The sequence below is a fragment of the Sesamum indicum genome, linkage group LG5 (genome assembly GCF_000512975.1).
Source record: "Sesamum indicum cultivar Zhongzhi No. 13 linkage group LG5, S_indicum_v1.0, whole genome shotgun sequence".
NCBI lineage: Eukaryota > Viridiplantae > Streptophyta > Magnoliopsida > Lamiales > Pedaliaceae > Sesamum > Sesamum indicum.
Genome location: NC_026149.1, coordinates 13,146,254 through 13,168,477, shown reverse-complemented (window position 1 = coordinate 13,168,477; position 22,224 = coordinate 13,146,254). Strand labels below are relative to the sequence as shown.

Here is a 22,224-nt window from a genome sequence, read left to right as displayed (position 1 = left end):
TTAATTTTTTTTTTCCTACATTTTTTAAATAATTTTCCCAGCTTTGATTACAACCATATATGCATGTGTTATAGGGACATTTGATTTAGATTTTCTTTCCCCTTAGTAGCAAATGATCAAGTTTGAAATTGAAAAATCTTTTACCACACCTACCCAAATTCTAAGAGAGCTTAAAGTCTAGGGTTGGAGACTCGTGAAATACATAAATATTTTACAGGTTAGTCCCTAAAGTATTTTAAAATTTTCAAACAAATATTTTGATCGCAAACAGTGATAAATATTGATTAACCATCAAAATTTAACATGTAAGCTATAATTATTTATAATATATGAAATCAGTCATTTTTGTGTAATGGGGAAAAATGCATTTTAGCCCCCTGCAATATTGCAAATGTATAAATTATCCTCTATGAAAATTTTTTTAGCAATTTACCCCCTGTATTTTTTAAAAATTAAGCATTTTACCTCCCTATATAGGGAAGGTAATAAATTGCTTCATTTTAAAAAATACAGAGAGTAAATTTTATTTTTTTTCATATGGTGTAATTTGCTTATTTACAATATCACAGAATAAATTGCATTAAACCCTTGTATAATGTGTTATATTTAATATAATACAGTGAAGTCAAGAGATGTTGAACTATTTATGTTCATATGATATGATATTTGTACTTTTAAATTCTCTTTATACCTCTTTCTGAAATAGTGAATTATTGTCTTCCTCTCCTATAAATAATACCCGATTAATTAAAAATATTAAAAAGAAAATAATCTTCTGTGGTAGTGGTGAGAAAAACTCCACGTGGGCAGAATTACGTAGATGATCAAAATGGGTTGGCCACCAATAGGATACGCCGTAGCCCAACTAAACAAAGATGTTTGGAACCGGCCCAAATTCAACTTCATATAATATATCTAATTAAGAACCCTAATCATAATTTTTATGAGGGATGAATACGCTCTCCTCCCTTTAAATTTGGTGTAATTATATGTATATTTTTTATATTTTATAAAATTATATCTAACACTCGTGAGATTTGGTTATATTTAATAAATAAATCCATCTGTTAGTCAAAATTTATCGAGTTTGTTGATATTAACAAAAAAACACCAGATAAAAATCTTCGATTAACTTATTATTGATTTATTGCATGTCAAATAATTTTTCTGTACTAACTTGTCCTCATAAGTCTTCACACGATGCGGGGAGGTATATTTTCACCCTTATAAGAGTAGTTTAATCGGAAAAGAAAAATTATTTGACCTACAATAAGTCAATCGAGTGTATATATTAATTTTTATTTATTTATTTTTTAATTAATATGAGAAAAACTCAGTGGATTTTCACTCACATGGAAGTTTATTTGTTAGACGAAAACAAACTTCTGAGATATTAAATGTAATATTTTAAATCATTGAAAGTTTACATATAACTATACCAAATTATGAAGGAGGGAAGTGTAACTATCCCTTTTTATAATATAATAAGTATATATTTTTCGTCTTAATGCACACAAATAAATTTTAATTTTTGATTGACCTTTTTAATCATTTGGTATTCATTAGCTGAAGATATTTCAATTATTTTTAAAGATGTAAAAAAATAATAGTTAGCGTGAAACAAATTTAAGAAAAAAAAAATTGAAATTGACATCGCCTTAGATCTGGGCGACGACAGATCCAAGACGACATCGCCTCCTTTTGGGGTGGGCGATGGCTTGGCTGCCGTTCGCCGCCCATATATATATATAATATTATGTATGTATCGTATATATAAAGTATATTTTGTGTATACATATAATTATATATAAATAAAAAATATATTTTAAATTATTTAAAATGTGAATTGTAATAAGAGGGGTATAATGGGCAATTTAGTACAAATTTTAACGCTGTTACTTATCTAATTGAATGGGAGGGTGTGCAATATTTGAAAAAGGAGTTTTTTGTTTATTTTTTTTTTTAACACATGGAGTTTTTAATTAAATTTTAAAAATATAGGAGAATTTTATACATTTTATCCTATATATAAAGGTACCTTCTAAAATTGAAGTAAATACATATACAGTAAAACCTCTATAAATTAATACTCTATAAATTAATAAACTCTCTAAAATAATAAAATCTCCCGGTCCCGACTTGGGCCTTTGTAAAAAATCATCAAATTCGATAAGATAATAAAATAATAATTTTTTGAAAAATTCCTTTATAAATATTAGGTCCCATTAAAACTCTAAATTAATAATTCATAAATATTATAATTATAAATATTATGGTAATTTACTAAAATGTGAAGTCTGTAATGCTTTACGCATTTGATCATTCATGGATGATTTTGCGATGCCTTTTAAATGAAAAGACATGGTTGGGTGTTATGAATTATTTTATTATCATATTGAGATTTATGTAGTATATGTTTCATTCATCATGCATTAATATATTTAATTGGGTATAATAGTTATTTAAGTGCAACGAATTAATGTAAACATGTATATTTAAGTTATTCCAATAAATTGATACATGTGTCTATGAATATAATAGTTAATTGCTGCATGAATATAATCAATGAAACATATATGAATCCATTTATTTTCAATACATATGTACTAAATTTGCTAAATTTAAAAAGTCTCTCTTTTAATTAATAAAATAAATATTAATCTGTTTCTTTTTTTTATTTGAATCAATGAATAATTATTAATTAAAATAATTTAATTATAATAATCTGTGTAAAAGTATCAATATTTAACAAAAATAATTATAATAATAATACATTGATTAATAATATTATATATTTAAAATCTAAATTATACCTATTATATAATAGAACAACATTCTACAGGTCTGAAACTCACATCCCCTAAAATTATAAGGTCTTGAGTTGGCAAATTAAGTCAAGTCCCATTGCCAGTAATATTATACCAATTACCAATTAAATTTTAATAAAAAAACTTGTAAATAAATTTCCCAAAATGCTGAATTTCAGTCTCAATCGGCCCTTAATTAACTACCGCCAACCATAAACTCGACCTAACCACCTCAACATGCATGCAATCATCACATATATTAAAAATGTCACCATCATCACCATCACCATCATCACCATCATCATCATCATCATCATCATCATCATCTCTCTCTCTCTTTGTGTTTTTTGTGGTTCAAAGTTGGGGCGCGTGCAATGAGGTTGTTGATGATTTGAGAGATGGTGCATGTATATATTAACTTGGGTATGACCTCTGAGTTATAAATACATAATGATCATCGTCTTGTGAAATTAATGATGATGAGGTGCATTCAAGAATTTATATTAATTTTCAGACCTTATATATGTAGATAATATAAACTTGACTTGTACGTTTTGTGGGAATGATATCTTGGTTGGTCTTTTTATATAATTATATATATATTTATATTATTTTTAATATTGAGCAAAAAATTGTTTATTTAGGTACGTCTAATTTGAGGTTTTTAAACCTAAATTTTCATAAGTTTTTGAAAGGAGATCTATAAAAAATTATAATAGCACTACAATGCTCAAATCAATATAAGATAATAATTTAATGTTGAAGTGCATTGTGCAATATTATTTTATGAGTGCACCCTTTTATAGCCTTACCCTCTTTTAAGTAAGGGAGTTCGACTCCCTTCCGACTCCGGCTTTGTTAGAGAAGATGGACTCCAACTTCCATGAGGGTCTTCCTTCTCCGCGTGCTTGAAGATTGTTACCATTAGAGATGTGTCTCCTTAGCATGTAGGATTTTTTTTCCCCTGGATAGGATCTCCTACCTTCTCCAGGGAGACAGTTATAGGGGGCTAACTACCCTCGCTTGATCTTCGGTCTTCTATCGTTCTTTCTCAGAATTATTTGGTCTAGACTTGTTTATGTGTCCTCGTGGTCTTTTCTTGGGGCAGAATTGGTTGCCACGTGAGTGGTCTTAATAGGCTCCCATAAGCCTTCTAGGGCATCCAAAAATTCTTGTCATATTGGATTCCCTTTAATGGTTGAGGGTTGAACTTATTTTGCTCTTACGCCATTAGGTGATTCTTTCACTCCTAAGGCCTTCTCTATATTGGTTTTTTTTTTTTTTATCCCATATTTTGGACATCAAATATAATTGGATTTTTTTACAAAATCTATTAATATTTGAGGAATAATTGTAATTTGATATTTAATTTAAAAAATTCATTAATGTATTGTAACATGGAGTTAAATAATATTCTACATATTGGGCATAATTAAAAAGCAAAACATCGGTGAGAAAACCTACATTCCTTCCTCCATCGGACGGGATTACTGACTTTGCCGGCGAGAACAGAGTGTGGTTGCAACAGCACTCTTCCAGAGGAAAGTTTCAAAATGAGGTAGAAGGAATTGGTGGGAAATGAAAAGTGACAGAGAATTGAAGTCGGTAGGTGGAAGTGGGCAATTTCGTCATTTCTGGTGTAATCGAGGATACAAAGGTAAATTTGGATGGTGCAGAAAAATGGGATAACAAGACGGGATTCTAATCCCACCTCCGTAGCCCAGATCCATATTCGGCGTTTTATCCAGCGCAGTACTGGGCCATGCACTTTTATACTGGGCTACACTTTTTAGAAGTAAACACTGGAAAAACCCCGATAACGCAGAAAATTCTTGCTATTCCTTGTTAGTAAACATGACCTTAATTTTGAATTAGCGTGCTTCATCGTTATACATATAAAACCACCAATAATACTATAAAAAAAGTATGTTTGTCTAAATATATATATATGATATTTAAGAAAACACAAGTCACTCACACACGCATTTAAAAATAAATTTAAAATAATATAATACCAGTCCAAATTATATCTTTTAACCTTTATTTTTTGAGGAGTTGTAATTAGAGGGAGGGGTCCTACAAATTAAGGGAAAGGCCACCCCAACAAATATCATCGTGTTAGGGGATTTGCACGTGTCTCTCTCTCTCTCTCTCAATTACCACTTTGCATATAAATATTAGGTAGGCATCATCAGTTTTCAGTACATTCAAATCATCAACATTACAATCACAAACCTCCATACTTCCCCTTTACCACCACCACCACAGATGGTAGTGATGAGACAATATGAACAAATTCCAAGTACTCTTCCAAGAACCAGCAGCTGCAAGAGCACCAGCAAGATCATCCCCGCCAACTAGTTAAGATCATCAACGTCTTCCCTCCACCCGGAGGAATTCCACCACCGATCCGTCGTTCGCAGTGCCTCCACCACATTCCACCGCCTCAGCAGGACCGGCCGCAGCGGCATCTCCAACTTCCTCCGATCGTTCCTCTCAATTTTCACCTTCCCCTCCATTCTTCTCCCAACATGCCGATGGCTCAGCATTCCCACCCCACTCTCCATCACCCCCTCGCTCGGGCGGAAGGTCACTGGAACTCTCTTCGGCCACCGCCGCGGCCACGTCAGCTTCGCCGTTCAGGACGACCCCCGATCCGAACCCGTTTTGCTGATAGAACTCGCGGTCTCGACCGCGACCCTCGTGAAGGAAATGTCATCCGGGCTGCTAAGGATCGCCTTGGAGTGCGAGAAGGCGCATCCGCCGCGGGTCAGGCTGTTCAGAGAGCCGGCGTGGACGATGTACTGCAACGGCAGGCAGTGCGGCTACGCGCAGTCGAGAGCGTGTACTGAGTCGGACTGGCACGTGCTGAGCACTGTTCAAAGCGTCTCCGTTGGGGCCGGGGTGATTCCGGTGGTGGACGACGGCCGGAAAGGCAGCGCGTCGGAAGGTGAGTTGCTCTATATGAGGGCCCGATTCGAGCGAGTTGTGGGGAACCGTGACTCGGAAGCATTCTACATGTTGAACCCGGATGGAAATGGAGGGCCGGAACTCAGTATTTTCTTGCTTAGAATTTGATCATCATCATCATGTACAAAAAGGGCAGAAAAAATATTTTTATTATACGTATGTTGCTTTTCATTATCATATTTATTGTTAATTAGAATTTTTGTGTGATTAAATGAAAATTGCGAAATTCACTTTGTTTAGTGATCTCTTTTTCAATTGCTAAATTCTAGTTGAGAAATATATCAATTATTTTCTCATTGATTTGAATCGATCAAACCTAATTTAAACAAGAATTTTTTATTTTGTCATTTATTTGAATAGATCAGACCTAATTCAAACAAGAATTTTTTTTCTAATTTGCTTTTGTCAGAAAATTCCAAAATTATCGTGTCACGTGTGAAACACATACACTTTTCCCATCAATTTATGAATTTTCAATTAAAATTATCCTCAAATTGTTATTTATTTTTAATTGCAAAACCAAATTGCCACAATTAATTTCAACATGACCATAATTATTACGCCTCTATAAATTTATTGAACTGAAATTACAATTTTCCTTTGAAAAAGCTAAAGCATCCTGAACATTTTGTTTGGTTTGAATCGTGCCAATTATCCACCATGATGATGTCAAATCATATGACAATTGTAAGAAAGTTAGATTCTTTCGATATGTGTAAGACACTTATTGTGTAATTGATGTATTTAAAAAAAAAATAATCAATCACATAATAAATATATATGATTTATTTGATTTGATCGGATCTAATTTAAATAAAAATTACGTGTTTTAGGTTCATTATGGTGGGGATATACACAAAGAATTTATTCTCCACTACTAGTGATGAATGTTGATCAACACCGATGCCCACTTTCCCCTCAAACATGGAGATTGGAGATCACAAACTTACAATCACCCGTCAAAAACCTATACATGAAAATGAGACCATGATTGATAAGATTCGAATTTATAATTTATTTGAAAATAAATAAATAAATATATATATATATATATATATTTAGCATGTTCAAAAGTAAATCTTAATGTCAGCAACTGGAATCTTGGCAAAGTAATTAATTACTTGTGTAATAAAAACTAAGTTCCAACTTTTGGACCCTGACCTAATCGTTGCAAGATAATGTTATATATTTGTATAACAATATATTGTATCATTATAAAAATATGCTGCATAATTGGACCATCTAATTAGTCTCCATGTGGGATTATTTAGAATTACGGATAATTAAACTTCTCTATCTTGAGGTATGGTGTAATTACACTTTGATTTCATGTGGGTTCGGAAATTATATCTAACATTCTTGAGACTTGCTCTCGTCTAACAAATAAATCCCTCCATTAATCAAAATTTATTGATATTAACAACAAAATTGAATGAAAAATTATATTTACTCTCAATTGACTTATTACGGTGAATATATATCTCCTCACATGCATTAATGCATGAGGACGTATGAGGGTAATTTGGTCATAAAAAGACTTATCTGACTTGCAATAAATCAATAATAAGTCAATTAAAAATAAATATAAATTTTTTTCCCTAATTCCGGGGAGTTTTAGGTTTACCACCTCCCTTTCAACATAACTTGATTGAATTCACGAACAACGAATTTGCAACCGCAAATTATTGATTATTCGTTTAAATCGAAATGATATTCCTCGTTAATTGTCGACAACAAATTATATTTTGAAGGTTTTTTTTATATTATGCGATTCGTTATATTATTTATCATTTAAATTAAAAAATAAAACTATTAATATATATATTGATAATTTTTAAATCAACAAATACATTTAAACCAGATAAATTAACAATAAACTACTATAACAAATATAATTTGAAGTTAAACAATAGTTTGTTAATATTAATAAGGGATTAATTAAGTTTGCATAGTTTAACAAAAACAATTTGAATATCCATATTTATTTGCATATATCCATATATTGTGTAATTTTTTACTATGATTAATTGCTACAGTCAAAAGAAGAAAATTGTGGTAAATACAAATCAACCACGGCTTCGCCACGGCCATTAGTTGTTGTTTCTGCAAATGTAACAAAAAAAATCAGCAATGGTCAAAATCATACAAGTGTTTTGGTTATGGCTTAAAGCTATGATGAATGATGCTTGATTGTGGTAAAAATTTAAGTTTTTTTATTTTAATTTTATTTAACCGTAGTTAATAGTATTGATTTACCACAATTTTAAGCCATGGTAATTTATAATGTACGAAAACTCAATTTTTTTATTGCGATATGTGAAGATAATTAAACAGTATTTACATCCTTGAAATTTGTTCTGATTAATGGGTGTTTGCAATAGCTTCAATTTTGCTTGTGCAAATAAGCTGCGTAAAAATATTATCAGTTAAGCAGTAATAAATTTTCAGAGTGTTTGAAAATAAAAATAAAAAATAAAAAAAAAGTTGAAATTAATTTGGGTGTTTGAAAAACAACTTAATATTTAGAATTTTACGTACGACCTACAGAAGTTGCAGCGGAGAGCTACTTATAGCTTTGGATTTTAAATTAACTTAATTTTTAAATAGTTAAAAAAAAATTGTGAATAAAAAAGACAAATTTTCAATAACAAATTGATAAACAATTATTAGTTCAAGAAGTGAATAAATACAACGAAGACTCAAAGAAAAGAGGGATTCATACCACTTTGAGAAGAAATGGAACAAAGCATTCAGTCTTATCAAATCCCACAACAAAAATGATAAGTATCAAATCTTTAGTCCATACTGTATTTTTTAATTTTTATGATATAAAATTATTGTTAAATAATTATTATAAATTAAAGTTGAGTAAAATAGACGCAAAAATTTATCTTATTCATCATAATAAAAGTATTCATTGCGGCTTTTTGCCCGGCAAAAACATTCGTTTTGGGGTTTAATCACTCCCGTGAAAATTACGATCAATAAAATGTTTGACAATTTGCACATATAGAAAACGAGGCTTCTGGGATTGTTGTTCAATAAGCCTCGATTGAATTCTAATTAACAAAGGTTGTGCAATGCAACGGCTATATATCAATTATTGTTTCTGCATATGAAATTAAAATATTTGTTACAGTTAAAACTATGACAAATATTCGATTATAAGTAAAATTATGACGAATGCTGATTAACCTTACATGATCAAAATTTAAATTTTTGTTCATTTTATTTAATCGTGGTTAATAATAGTGATGTATTATGATTTTTAAATCATAGTCATTTATAAAATAAGAATTTTTTTTTCATCTTTTCTGCATGACTTCTCTCATCATGCATACAATTGCAACAGAAGAGCATCATATTATATGAAAAATTTTAATTCAGATTGAGTTCGGTAGGATTTGAATAAATTATATGACAAATGCAATACATTCATGATATGATTAATGCTTATTTTAATAAAATTAACTAATTACATAAAATATGTATCACAATTACTATATAATTGATTTAATTCAACAAAATATGCTTTTGTGAAAATTTTCTATATATTATATTAGGAAAGGTTTGGTGTAATAAGTGGATGGTTCCAAACAGCAGATAATTGAGAGGATTGATTTGCCAAACCCGAGATATTTTTGGAAATATACGGACTTTTGTCTATCTGTTCAGATATTTTAGGATATTTTCAAAATATCTGGATCCGACAACTCTCTCTCTCTCTCTCTATATATATATGACAGATCGAAACCTATATATATATATATATGTATGCTTAGTTTGTCAGAAAACTAAAATCAGCTTGTAATATTATAACCATCGCACTGCAGCTTTATTCGTTTTTGGTCAGCGCTTTTGAATACAATAATTAACTACCCGTAAAAAGAAAAACAAAATAAAAGGCTTAAATGTAATTTTTGTTTCGTAATTTAGATTTTTTAGAGTTTTTATCATTTAATTTTTTAATATCGCATTTTGATTCAGTGGTTTAGGTTATTTGTTGATTCATCCTTTTTTTTTTTTTTTTTCTCTCACCTTATTTCACGTTTTTTTCTTCTCCCCTCCCACCTTATAAGTATTGCAAGACACAAAATTTACACGTTGTTTGAAAAATTATGCCACGTCCGAAATTGCTCAAAATTGATTTTTATTATGATATTTTTACGTCAATTACAATAAAAGACAACCTATCAAATATTTACCCAGAGGCATATTGTAAAATTATAATTTTATCTCTAGCAAAATCTTTTTTTTGGGGGGTGGGGGTAGGGGGTGGTTTGGTTTGGGGTAGCTCCCAAAGCCCCACCTTTTGATGAGTAGTTGACTCTAAATGTAATATTGAGATAATTGGACGAGTTTTATTGAACTCGAGACTCGTTCTACTTTAATTTTGCAAACTAGCTAGAAACGTATCTTGTCTCGATTACAGATCCCCCGCTCCACTTCTAGTTGGACCCAGAGTCCACCCGAACTTGGCTCCAAATATGACGAGCCTAACCCACATAATCCGATTAAATTTTTATTTTTTAATTAATTAATGTAATTTTATCAAAAAAAATAAAAAATTATGGTTTACAAACATCTAATATAATTTTTTATTATTTTAAAATATAAATTTATTTTGTAATACAAGTTAAAAAAATCTTAAATAAATAAAATATATATTTAAGTATCATTCAGAATCCGGTTCAGAGTGAATCCAAGACAGATCCGGGAGAAAACACAAAATCCGATTCTTTTTTTTTTCTTTTAAAAAAAATCGAAAAGTATTTTATTCACCCTTCAAGTAAAAGATCAGCCAAAGCATTCATATTTACAAAACCAAATTCACAAAATAAAATAAAAAAAAATCGTTCTTAAATCCAAACCTGATAATTTATCGAATTAGATTTCTATTACAAATTATATTTCATATCATACTTTATTCAATATATATACACAGACGTTATGTACATAAAAATGAATCATATATTATCGAATCAGTCATGACGCTTTTCGCATACCACATGGAACAAAAATTCCTGGATCTAATTTTCAGTAAACAACAAAAAATTCTTGGATCAAAAATCCCAGAAAGATTTCATCACAAAAACAAAAAAAAAAACATTAAAAATTGCAAAACGTGTCAGGAGTTGGGGACTAAATATGTACTTGGGATGAGTTATATTTAAATATATACATGTAATGTTTGATGACATGGTTATCTGTACTAACCAATGATAATAAAAAATTCTTATTTTATTTCAATAGGATATTTACAAGACGTGGCCTAATCTAGTTCACTGAATAGAGTTGGAATTTTTACGAGGAAATTTTAGGTATGGGTAGGTCTCATTGTCGACGTGATTAATTATATTTAAATAAATTGTTTTTTTTACCTATAATTAGAACATTGGAAAAGATGATGATGCAGTTGTTTGCATGACGAGTGTAAATTATTTTTATTATTTTTTGTAAGAGTAAATTACTAATTATTTTAAAATTTGACATAATTACGAATATTCTTTAATTGTTTAAAAACTTGCCCACAGTATTCACTGAGGTTGCACGTAACTATATAAGAAATCGTCTTTGTTGTATTTTTTTATTAAAAAAATAAAAAATATTATAAAAAAGACGAGTCAGATGAAAAATATTTAAAAAATAAAAAAAATTAATTTATAAATACAATGTCATTTTGGTCAGTTCACCGTATAAAATGAATGAAAATCTAACTAGAACTAATGAATTGAACTAATATTTAAGTGATCATTAAAATGATGGAGTATTTATAATTTTTTAAATAATAAAAAATATTTATAAAAATATCAAATTTGATGGGAGGTCGTCGTAATTTTATCTTTTTTGTATTTATAAGTAGGTGTAATATTGAAATATGGGCTTGTGCTTTAACATTGTCCAATAAGGCAATGATTGAAGAGCCCAAATCGAACAGCGTTAAACAAATTTAAATTTAAAATGAAAAAATATGTAAAAACAGAGCCGAAGGGTTTAGGGAGAAATCCCCAATCCACATTAAGGGTTTAAGCTTTTCAATCACAATATAGAACCCACCGGAATTGGAGAATACAGAATGGGGACAGTGAGAAGGATGGTGAAGAAAGGATCTTTGATCGGTGAAATGGGTTTCATTCAAGGAGGCGGCAACATTAACTGGTTCCCAGGACACATGGCGGCCGCCACTCGGGCCATACGCGACCGCCTCAAAGTCTCCGACCTCGTGATCGAAGTTCGAGATGCCCGGGTAAGAATTCCCGAAGATTTATCACTTGTTTGTTGCTTCTGTAAGAGTAGTTTTCAATGTAATTCATGGGTTTCTTGATAAATGTATGCTCTTTTTCGTTTTCTGCGTAGTTGCCGTTGTGATTTGTAGGGATGTAAATCAGTTGAGTTGAGCTATATCACAAGTTTTTCAAGTATGATTCATTTTATTTTATTTTTAATCAAGCGTACTTGTTTAATTATTTATTGAGGTGAAATAGCTTGGAAGAGAATGAGCTTAGAATTTTTCGGTTAAGTGGCTGGTCAAGCTTTATTTGCTATGTTAATGAGACTTGTGAACAAGAGGGGATTGTAAAAATTAATCATGAGGTGATTGAATCCTGAGTAACTTGTTGCTTTGCATAGAATTGGTTGTTTTTACTATTTCAGGAAATTCAACAAAATTGCTTATTTCTTGACAATTTTTTGTTTCTTACACACTTTTTCTATTTTTAAATTTGTTTAGATACCGTTGTCATCTGCAAATGCAGAGTTGCAGCCTATGGTGGCAGGAAAAAGGCGGGTTATTGCCCTCAATAAGAAAGATCTGGCCAACCCCAACATAATGCATGTAACATTTTTTTTCCTTTTATCTATTGTATATCATCCATTCAACACATCCACATCCACGCACAGGTGTTCTCATTGGTAACTATGTGATTTTTATTCTACCAAGATTTAGGTTTTCTTTTATAGAAGTTAGATTCTCAGAGCCACTCTATACAAATGATTTTGTTGGAATGAGAATCATATTTGTTGCTTATTGAATGTTCCGCAGAAATGGATCCGCTATTTTGAGTCGTTCAAACAAGATTGTCTTCCAATAAATGCACACAGCAAAAGTTCTGTTAAAAAGGTCGGTTAGCTTTTTTGTTTTTGTTGTTACATAGTTATTTCGTGATATGTAAAAAGCACACTTCTGAATTGGGTTTGCCAATTCAATTTATGTTTGCCTTATTGTAGATATGGTAGCGCGATTTGTTTTATGAGACAGTATTTTCAGTCGGTTGTCAATATGAAGCATCTAACTTTTCTAGATTCAACTTTGGTATATGATTCAATATGTTCATAAATGCTTGTGAACTCACTTTACCTGTCAAGCTCATTATCTTACATTTCCTCCAAGCTTGTTCTGACTTGTGATTGATGTGTCAAAGCTTCTTGATCTTGTGGAGTATAAATTAAAGGAGGTTATCTCTAGGGAGCCAACTCTCCTTGTTATGGTGGTTGGTGTTCCCAATGTTGGCAAGTCAGCTCTAATAAATTCCATTCATCAAATAGCATCAGCTCGCTTTCCAGGTGAGATTTTGGTTTCTACTACTATTTTTTGTCGGGCCCTCATGCTGAGAGTTGTCGGCATTGAATCTCTAAGCAAGTGATGATAGTGTTAGTTCCCTCTTAGTGCAGGAGAAGAAAAAGCGAGCCACAGTAGGTCCGTTACCTGGAGTTACTCAAGATATTGCGGGATTCAAGGTAAATCTGTTTGCCAAAATGTGCTTTTGCTTTGTGGACAATCTGTTTTGTCTTTATAATAAAGAAGTTGAGTTACTTGCATGATCTAAGGGAGAAATCCATTAGGGATGTAAGTGAAACAGATGGTCCATATTATGCGGCGACCAAACTATACATTTGCAATCTCCCTTTAACATAATTTTTCAAGAGATCTTAATATTACTCGAATCAGATCTAAATAACCGGTCATAGTTGTTTGACCATCAATATCCATGGGAATGGATGGTGTTATTTTAACATATCTTGTATTTTTGTTGAGGTTTAGATTCAGACGGTCAGACCTTATTATGAGAATTTTATAGTTGTTGCTTTGGACACTTGTTATTTCTCATTTATTCAATTTTCTGTTGCCCTGTAGGCATGCTAACTTATATATAAAACTGCATGCAGATTGCCCATCAACCTAGCATATACGTTTTGGATACACCAGGAGTGTTGGTTCCAAGTATCCCAGACATAGAAACTGGTTTGAAGCTAGCAGCTGCAGGTTCAAAATTCTTTTCAAGTCCATATTTTCTTTTATAGTTCTTTTTTATCTTAGTTAACTTAAACATTTTAACTAGCAGGCAAAATGAACTAATATTTCATGTCTAGACCATCACTTTATTAAGGCAAAGCAAATGGACGTCAGCAAGACCTAGACCTAGGACCTTCCTTTCCAGAACTCGTAGTTACAGATTACTTATCTAAAAGTTCAAGATGTCATTATGAAGCTCACAATCTCTCTGTGAACTGTTCGCTAATGAGTTGAAATGAGGGACTTTTAAATGATCTACGTCTTTGTTAATATCTGTAACCCCTGTCCCAACCAACCCCCCAAATGGAAATATCCAATTATAATAACAATAATGATGGTGCTGCCAACGACTGATAATGAAGCTAAAAAAGGGATTATGTTTTATGTGTGTTGTGGAGCTGATAGACAGAACTAAGACAGAAATACGCCTATCTATTAGAGTTCGGGCGCGGGGGGTAGACGTCCTTGAAATACCAAATTGTTGGCATGCAGATTCTCTAAGCAATTGTAAAGGGCTAAAGGGTAGAGAGAGCAAAATGAGGGATGATATATAAAGATTACTCTTAATGCTGACCATTTAAGATTTGTCTGGTTAGCTGGATAGTCCCAAATGTCCTATGGTTAATCATCTGAAACAGAAATGAGGATTCTTTTGCGTTGGATTAATTTGATTACTCAACCTACTTATGATACAGTATGTTTGGCATTTCTACCATCTAATTTACCTTAAGATGTCAGGCAAAATAAAAATAGAAGTTTTCTTTTTTCTGCATGACTGCTCTGATTTTCAAATCAAGTTCAAGTTAATTGTGACTTCCCTTCTTGTAATCATTATCATTGCATCAAGTTTACAGACATTTTCTGCAGGTTCTGTGAAGGATTCTGTAGTTGGTGAAGAGCGGATTGCCCAATACTTACTCGCAGTTTTGAACACCCGAGGCACTCCTCTCCATTGGAGGCACTTAACAGATAGAGAAACTGAAGGGCGTCATCTTGATTTTGTTGACAAACCCGATTATAATATTAAAGATCTTTTGCCAAACAGGAAGAGACCTCCTACTAATAAATCTGATGTTCACTACATTGAGGTAAGCCGTAACCGTACGGAGATAATGACAGACTGAAAAGGAAGACTATTCTCATGCACACACATCGTTAATTTTTTTTTTTGGGTGAAATGTAAGTTTTCATTCATCCAGTAATATTTACAGAGTACTCCGGGCATACCCGGAGAGATACAAAAGGACCCTCACTAAAGTTTAAAGAGCAATTAAACCGTGTGGGAAAAGTGTCAAGAGGAGCCTATACACTGTGATGAGATAATAAGCCCCTCGGGACTGAGTTTAGCACCTTCAAAGACACATCGTTGATTTTGTACAGCCTATTCATGATTTTCCATATGAACTTCATTGAATTTGGTGACTATCTTATTTTCATTTGAGGTTGTTTCACAGGAAATCTGTCCAAATAATTCATTGGTGGATGCTATCCAGTAGATGCTAGTTAAATGATCTCAAATTTCTTTAATTTCTTTTAGCTACTTTGTGATTGGTGCACAACCTTGGTGAATTTGCTTTGGCAGGATATTGTCACTAACGTTAAAGGGGCACTTTATGGGACAATGGCAGAATTCAACGGAATTTTGGAGGACGAAGGTGACTTGGGAAATCTTATAGAGCAGCAGTTTGAAGCACTGCAAAAGGCATTAAAAATACCCCATAAAGCTTCAGAGGCTCGAACCATTATATCGAAGAAGTTCATCACATTGTTTAGAACAGGTAAACTTGGTCCTTTCATCCTTGATGATGTACCTGTTGCCAATTAATCTACAGTTTGAAACCTCATGTATATGCTACATAACTTTTAGATTTTCTTCTTTATATTTGAGCTAAGTTGTACTCATGCAACGTTTGTTAACCTTCCGAAGAGATTGTACAATTTATTGAAATGAAATATCTCCTACTTGCTGTGGATACAGCAACTTGTTACAAAATCAATTACGCTTACCGGACATTTAGATTGATAAATTTGAAGCTTTCTACATCATCCTTGATGCATCTCCATTTTGCTAATTTATTATAACGTTGTTTGCAATATGCAAAATGCTGAAGTTAGCAAAAATCGAAAAAAAAGGACAAACGGAACTTTGAATGTACAATCAAAGTTGAGTTGGTAATTATGCATGGCATTGGCAACAAACAGTGGGATTGAGATACAAGGTTGTGATTGGTTGTGTAATATTGATAGTTACTTCAATGTGTAAAAGATGTTAAGTAAGACTGGAAATATAATGGGTAAAATGCAGATACAAAGTTGGGGTTGATTTGCATTTTGCCCTCCCAATCTTTTTTTTTAATCTTCTCCACCCAATCTTTTGATTTTGTTGCATTTTGTATTTTTCAGAGAATAATGATGGAATATTCCGTCCGTGTGTATACATGTGGCTAAGGGCGATTTTGGGATCAGTGAAATTTTTGTCCCCCAAACATCTTACAAAACAAAAACAATAAATAAATAAATTAAAAAAATTAGATGGAGAAAAAGTTTGAAAAATGGAGGATAAAGGAGAAAATTTTAAGAAAATTTAATGCTTGATTTGCAGATAAATCACTTCACATTACAAGCCAAATATAATATTGGCATGAATTGAAATGCACGTATATGCTTGATGGTGGTGCTGGCAGAAATATATAATTTTTTTAGTTTGATTTTTTCTCTTTTTATACAATTAAGTTATTTGATTTTATTTTCTTAAGATTGGTGAAATGTGTTTGAGGTAATTTTATATTTGGACGAGAAAAATTATCTCACAATCAAACAACACATGACGTGGTCGAATGGAACGAGACGAGAAAGAAGAAGTGATGAGGCTGATGACCATACAGTCTCTAAAAGCTTACTGTAAAATATAATTTGTTTTAAAATCCAAGTCGCCACTACATATATATATATATTTTTATTATGAATTGCTTCTTATTATTTTATTTGGGATTGAGTTTGGTAAGACGTAATTGACTATATATGAAATATAATTATATTAATCCATGATGAATTACTTTACTTGTAAAATGTTTTCATGGCCGGCCTCCAATTTTGAATACTTCAAACAAACCCTCCCACCAACAAAAAAAAAAAAAGTACAGGTTGGAAGGATAACATTTGAAACCTATTTTTCCAGGTCTCGAGTTTCTTTTTTTTTTTTAAATAATAATAAATTATTGCATCATATAATACACCACTAACAGAACAAACAAGACAATAAACTACAAACTACTATACAAGTATACAGACATCTACATAATTAAGAGATATTTTCATCAATTTGTAATAGTTTGTACTTTTAATACTTTTTACGACTAAATTAAATTGCTGACTCATCCATCTAGTTCAAAAGTCTTCTTTTTTTTACTAATTGATGTTACCAAATTTCAATTTTTCTTTTTTATCATCCCTACTTATTTAACTCCACGACGATTTGGAATAAAGTCAAGTAAAATTTTAACCTTTTTTCAAAGGGGTGCAATACGATGACTTTTTATGTAAAATTGAATTAATTAGGAGTAAAAAGATAATTCACATTAAAAAATTGTATATACATGACGATTCTTTATATATATATAGAGAGAGTTATGATTCAATGGGCAAAATTGTAATATTGGTGTCATATGAATGTGTCATTTTAATTTGGTTCTACGTTTCATGAAATTTGCATTTTTAGTCCAAAAACATTGTAAATTTACTCTTTTTTTACTCCAAGTCAGAGACTAACAACACAATACTACAAGTTACTTTCGTGTAGGCGTTAGATAGTGAATTTTTTTGGTGAAAAAAATTATCACATCATCCTTGTGTACGTGCAGTAAAAAGTTAAATCAATACTCATAGCAGTAAAAAGAATTCATAGCCTCCAAATTATTTGCTAGTCCTTTCGAAATCACTCCAAATCATCAATGTTTTTTTCGTTTGAAATACTTGAAGACGAAGATTTGGGGAGAATTTCTAGAGAATAAACGGATGATTTAGGGTTTAGAAATTCACTTTACTAATGGAATGATTGATTTGGGTTTTTACTACATGCATATGAATGTCATTGTGATTTTTCCTTTAAAAAGTCACTAATTAACGTTCATGAAGATCATATGGGTTATGTCCTTACTTTCTACTAGGCAAAAAATAAAATTTCATAAAGCGTGAGATCAAACTTAAAATACTCCAATATTAGGGGACCAATGTTGTAAATTTGTCTCATTCAATATATTCAAATATCACAAATTAATCAAATTCATTAATAATTTTAAAGAAATAAGAAATCAAAAAATATTATAAAATTAGACGTACGCTCATATTTTTTAGAGTATAAAGCCGCAATTTTGATAGTGAAATCTGAATATATATATATTTGGTCCTATAACTTACGCTCTATACAGTTATAGTCCTATATTGTTTACAAAATTCTTGAAAATAGTGTCATAAATTTACATACAATACTCTTGTCACCTTTTGATAGCTTTTTTCTTCAAAAGTTGACATGAAGACTGAAAAATGAGACATTTTTGCAAATTATGATATTATTTTCAAGAATTTTTTAAGTAAGGAGCCTGAAAATCTAAGTGAAATCACAATCTTATTATTGGAGTAAGATTTTATTAATAATTTTATGATTTTTATGAAAGAAAATAAAAAGAGAAAAGAAAAAGAGAAAAAGCGAAGAGGGGAAAGTCAATAAAAGTGACTTTTAACAAAGAAAAATCCAAAGCAGCAAAGACTTGTGGGTGGAAGACAAAATCACATGTAAAGAGACCATGACGACACAACTTCTAGATACCTTCTTATTATTATTATTAAGAAATGTGGACAAAATCAGCACACCTAATTGGATTCAAATAATAATTATTTATGAAAAATTTAAAGAGAAATTCCAAAATATTATTACATTATCGTGTTATTGATCACACTTCTTAAATTGTGTATCAATAACGAAAAATATGACATATTTATAACATAATTAAATAAAAAAATTTATAATTCACAGAAATTTCAATAATATAAAAACGTGAAGTGATCAATATAAATATAAATTGGATGTGTGCCGAGAAAAAAACATAGGTAGAAGTGGTCCAGCCCACAACCCCCACCCATTAATTGCTCATACCAAAATTCTCTAATTCAGTTTCAATGGAAGCATCCATTCTATCACTGTTAGATTTCTTGAAACAGAGCACAATTGTAAAAAAAAAAATAATATTTGTATTTTTCATTGATGATTAGCAAGTGTGTGTGTGTGTGAGTGTGTGTATAAATATAGGGAAAAGGCAGTTGACGTACTGTTTGATTTTGGTGAGAAGAGATCAAGAGAGTCGATCGATCGACGGGAAAAGCTCTTGAATTTCTCATGAACTGTGGAGTGGTGTTGGGTTTCTACTGCTGGGGTTGGGAGTTTCTAACCGCCCTTCTTCTCTTCTCCGCCGTCGTCCCACCACCACGCCGCCTCCACCTTGTAACTAATTAGCTAGTTTTATATATAATTCTCTCTCGCACACAAACAACAATCTCTCCTCTGTTTCTCCTCCTCTCCAAAAATAGATCACTGCGTATAAAGCAAAGGGGGAAAATAATAGGTTATACATACATATATATATATATGATGGGGTGTGAAAGCGATCGAATTTTACTGGAGTACCAAAGTTTAATTAGCTTACTATATATATATGATCGATGGAGAGTAGTAGTGATCAGAGTCATCATGGAAAGGGTTTGGTGGAATATGTGATGAGGAAGGCGGCGCCACCACCCTTCTTGCTGAAGACGTATATGCTGGTGGAGGATCCGGCGACGGATGGCGTGATATCGTGGAACGGCGAGGGCACGGCGTTTGTGGTGTGGCAGCCGGCGGAGTTCGCCAGTGACCTCCTTCCTACTCTCTTCAAGCACAGCAATTTCTCCAGCTTTGTCAGGCAGCTCAACACCTATGTACGTACGTTATAATCATTATTTCAATATGTCTCTCTATTATTATTATTATTTCATAATTTCTCCATTTATATCTTTTCCTTTTTAATTTTGGTATTTATCATAATTAATTAATTAAAACTTGTGGTTATTTGTAAACGAAATTATAAGTATATGCAAGGAAATTTTAATTATTTACATTATTTCTACCAAAATTAGGAATGAATCTAGCTACGATTTTGAACTCTTAATAAATAGCACAGATATTACGATTAGTTAATTATTTAATTGAAACTGCATCAAGAATACGGGTAGGGTTGTAATATCAATTTAGATTCAGAAATGATGTCTTATTTTACGAATAAATTCGAAGTCATGGGTTTGAGTCAGACAAATATATATCTCATTGTCTGTGAGTAAACTCTTAGTCATATTAATATAATCATGTTCGATTTATTAAAATATTAATATAATTATGAATGTAATTATGAGTGTGTTATGGAGGATGGAGACAAGAGTGATAGGGTCAAAGATTTAAGTTTCAAAACTTATCTATAAATAAATGAATTGAGTAATAGGTTTAATTTATATGTGAAGGAATGTGGTAATGTAGGAGAATGATTTGGACCGTGGAATAACCGTTTGATCTACAGTCACCATTCCTAGCTATTGAAATCATCATCATGACTTGATGATGAGTACCACCTAAATAAATATATATATGCACACCCTCTTCCTCATTACATATTCTCTTCATTTTCAAGGAAGAATATGAAATATATATATCATATAAAAAAAATTATAATTTTAGTCTTCTAAGTACGCATAAGGACTTAATAATTTTAATTCTATACGAATTTTTTTTAGTAATTTTTCCTATAATATGTACATTGAGAATAAAAATGGTCGAAATTTGTTAAAATAATAATAATAATAATAAAACAAAGGTGCAGAAGACCAGCTTAACTGATTGTATTTAGTGTGAAATTACAGGACGATTAAATTGAATTTATAAAAATTACAGGACTAAAATGGGCAAAATATTTTTTTAATTTCATAAAATAAGAAAAGAATTTATTTTGGTACCACAACTATAGTAGGTGATACTTTTAGTATCAAAATTACAACACATTTTTAGTTTCAAAACCACAACGCATGTGACTTTTTTAGAACTAAAAATACGTACTGATGAATTTTATGGGATTACAAGTGATATTTACTATAATTGCGGTATCAAAATAAATTATGCCCAGATTTTATGGATTAGAAACATTTTGGCCTTGTTTAATTACGAGTGGAAAATATGCATATAACAATTATTGTGATTTGTTTTCATTTGTCATTTTGTTTTTGTTGTTGGATGGATACATATAATTTCCCTTTTCCATATATATAAATATACAAAATAAAAAATAGGGTTTCCGCAAAGTAGCGACAAACAGGTGGGAGTTCAGCAACGACAAGTTCCGGAGAGGCGACAGAGATAAACTCTGTGAGATTCGTCGAAGGAAGTCATCATCGTCCAACAAGCCACAGCCTGACGTACAAGTCCAACCAGCAGCAGCTAAATTAGGTCAAATTGAGGAAGATGATCAAAAGTCGTCGTCATCAACTTCATCGTCATCAGAATTAGCTACCCTCATTCTCGACAACAAAAGACTCAAGCAAGAGAACGGCTTCTTGAGTTCGGAGCTGGCCGTCATGAAGAAGAGATGCAAAGGACTTGTTGATCTGGCGGCAATCTACGGTGGGCATTTAGAGAGAGAAGATCAAAGGGGGGTTGATGAACTTGAAGAAACTTGCAGTGAGGGTCCGAAGCTCTTTGGTGTGAGGTTGGAGTTGGAGGTTGAAGCCGGTAATAATAAATAATGTCATATATATGGAGAAGAAGAGAATTAGGTTTTAATTAGGGGGGTTGGGTGGATGATTCTACTAAAAAGTCTATTTGATACTTGTGAATTTGGAAATCAAGGGTTTAAATTAAGACAAATTCTTATCCAAACTAAAGTTGGGAGAATCAATACCGTTGCTCTTTATGAATTGTACACTAATTATTATGTTTATCATGTAATTAATTAGTTTATGTTTGATCGGAACAAATTTGAACTAAAAAACTTGACGTCATGAATTTGAATGACGGTCAATATAGTTATTACTCTTCTTGAATATTATACACTAAATATTATATTTATTATGTAATTAGTG

At 31.5% G+C, this 22,224-nt stretch overlaps 3 protein-coding genes across 3 annotated transcripts; all 3 read left to right on the top strand.

The window, feature by feature from the left end:
• LOC105162615 (protein MIZU-KUSSEI 1-like) lies at positions 4,386 to 5,892 on the top strand. The gene is made up of 2 exons (XM_011080690.2): positions 4,386 to 4,412; positions 5,169 to 5,892. Exons 1-2 carry the CDS (start codon positions 4,386 to 4,388, stop codon positions 5,883 to 5,885), a joined length of 744 nt encoding a protein of 247 aa, XP_011078992.1. The 3' UTR covers positions 5,886 to 5,892.
• On the top strand, positions 11,719 to 16,013 carry LOC105162552 (short integuments 2, mitochondrial). Its single transcript, XM_011080609.2, has 8 exons — positions 11,719 to 12,024; positions 12,508 to 12,612; positions 12,820 to 12,897; positions 13,199 to 13,340; positions 13,444 to 13,514; positions 13,944 to 14,040; positions 14,938 to 15,158; positions 15,653 to 16,013. Exons 1-8 carry the CDS (start codon positions 11,854 to 11,856, stop codon positions 15,893 to 15,895), a joined length of 1,128 nt encoding a protein of 375 aa, XP_011078911.1. The 5' UTR covers positions 11,719 to 11,853; the 3' UTR covers positions 15,896 to 16,013.
• On the top strand, positions 19,755 to 22,106 carry LOC105162551 (heat stress transcription factor B-3-like). Its single transcript, XM_011080608.2, has 2 exons — positions 19,755 to 20,040; positions 21,436 to 22,106. The coding sequence occupies exons 1-2, from the start codon at positions 19,786 to 19,788 to the stop codon at positions 21,886 to 21,888; spliced, it is 708 nt and encodes a 235-aa protein (XP_011078910.1). The 5' UTR covers positions 19,755 to 19,785; the 3' UTR covers positions 21,889 to 22,106.

Bases quoted from the DNA above. Each gene is read 5' to 3' on its own strand.
- LOC105162551 (XM_011080608.2), top strand. From the start codon at position 19,786: ATGGAGAGTAGTAGTGATCAGAGTCATCATGGAAAGGGTTTGGTGGAA. The intron at 20,041-21,435 runs GTACGTACGTTA...AATAAAAAATAG, and splicing joins TCAGGCAGCTCAACACCTAT to GGTTTCCGCAAAGTAGCGAC.
- LOC105162615 (XM_011080690.2), top strand. From the start codon at position 4,386: ATGAAAAGTGACAGAGAATTGAAGTCG. The intron at 4,413-5,168 runs GTAGGTGGAAGT...CCCGCCAACTAG, and splicing joins GTGACAGAGAATTGAAGTCG to TTAAGATCATCAACGTCTTC.
- LOC105162552 (XM_011080609.2), top strand. From the start codon at position 11,854: ATGGGGACAGTGAGAAGGATGGTGAAGAAAGGATCTTTGATCGGTGAA. The intron at 12,025-12,507 runs GTAAGAATTCCC...AAATTTGTTTAG, and splicing joins TCGAAGTTCGAGATGCCCGG to ATACCGTTGTCATCTGCAAA. The intron at 12,898-13,198 runs GTCGGTTAGCTT...GATGTGTCAAAG, and splicing joins GCAAAAGTTCTGTTAAAAAG to CTTCTTGATCTTGTGGAGTA.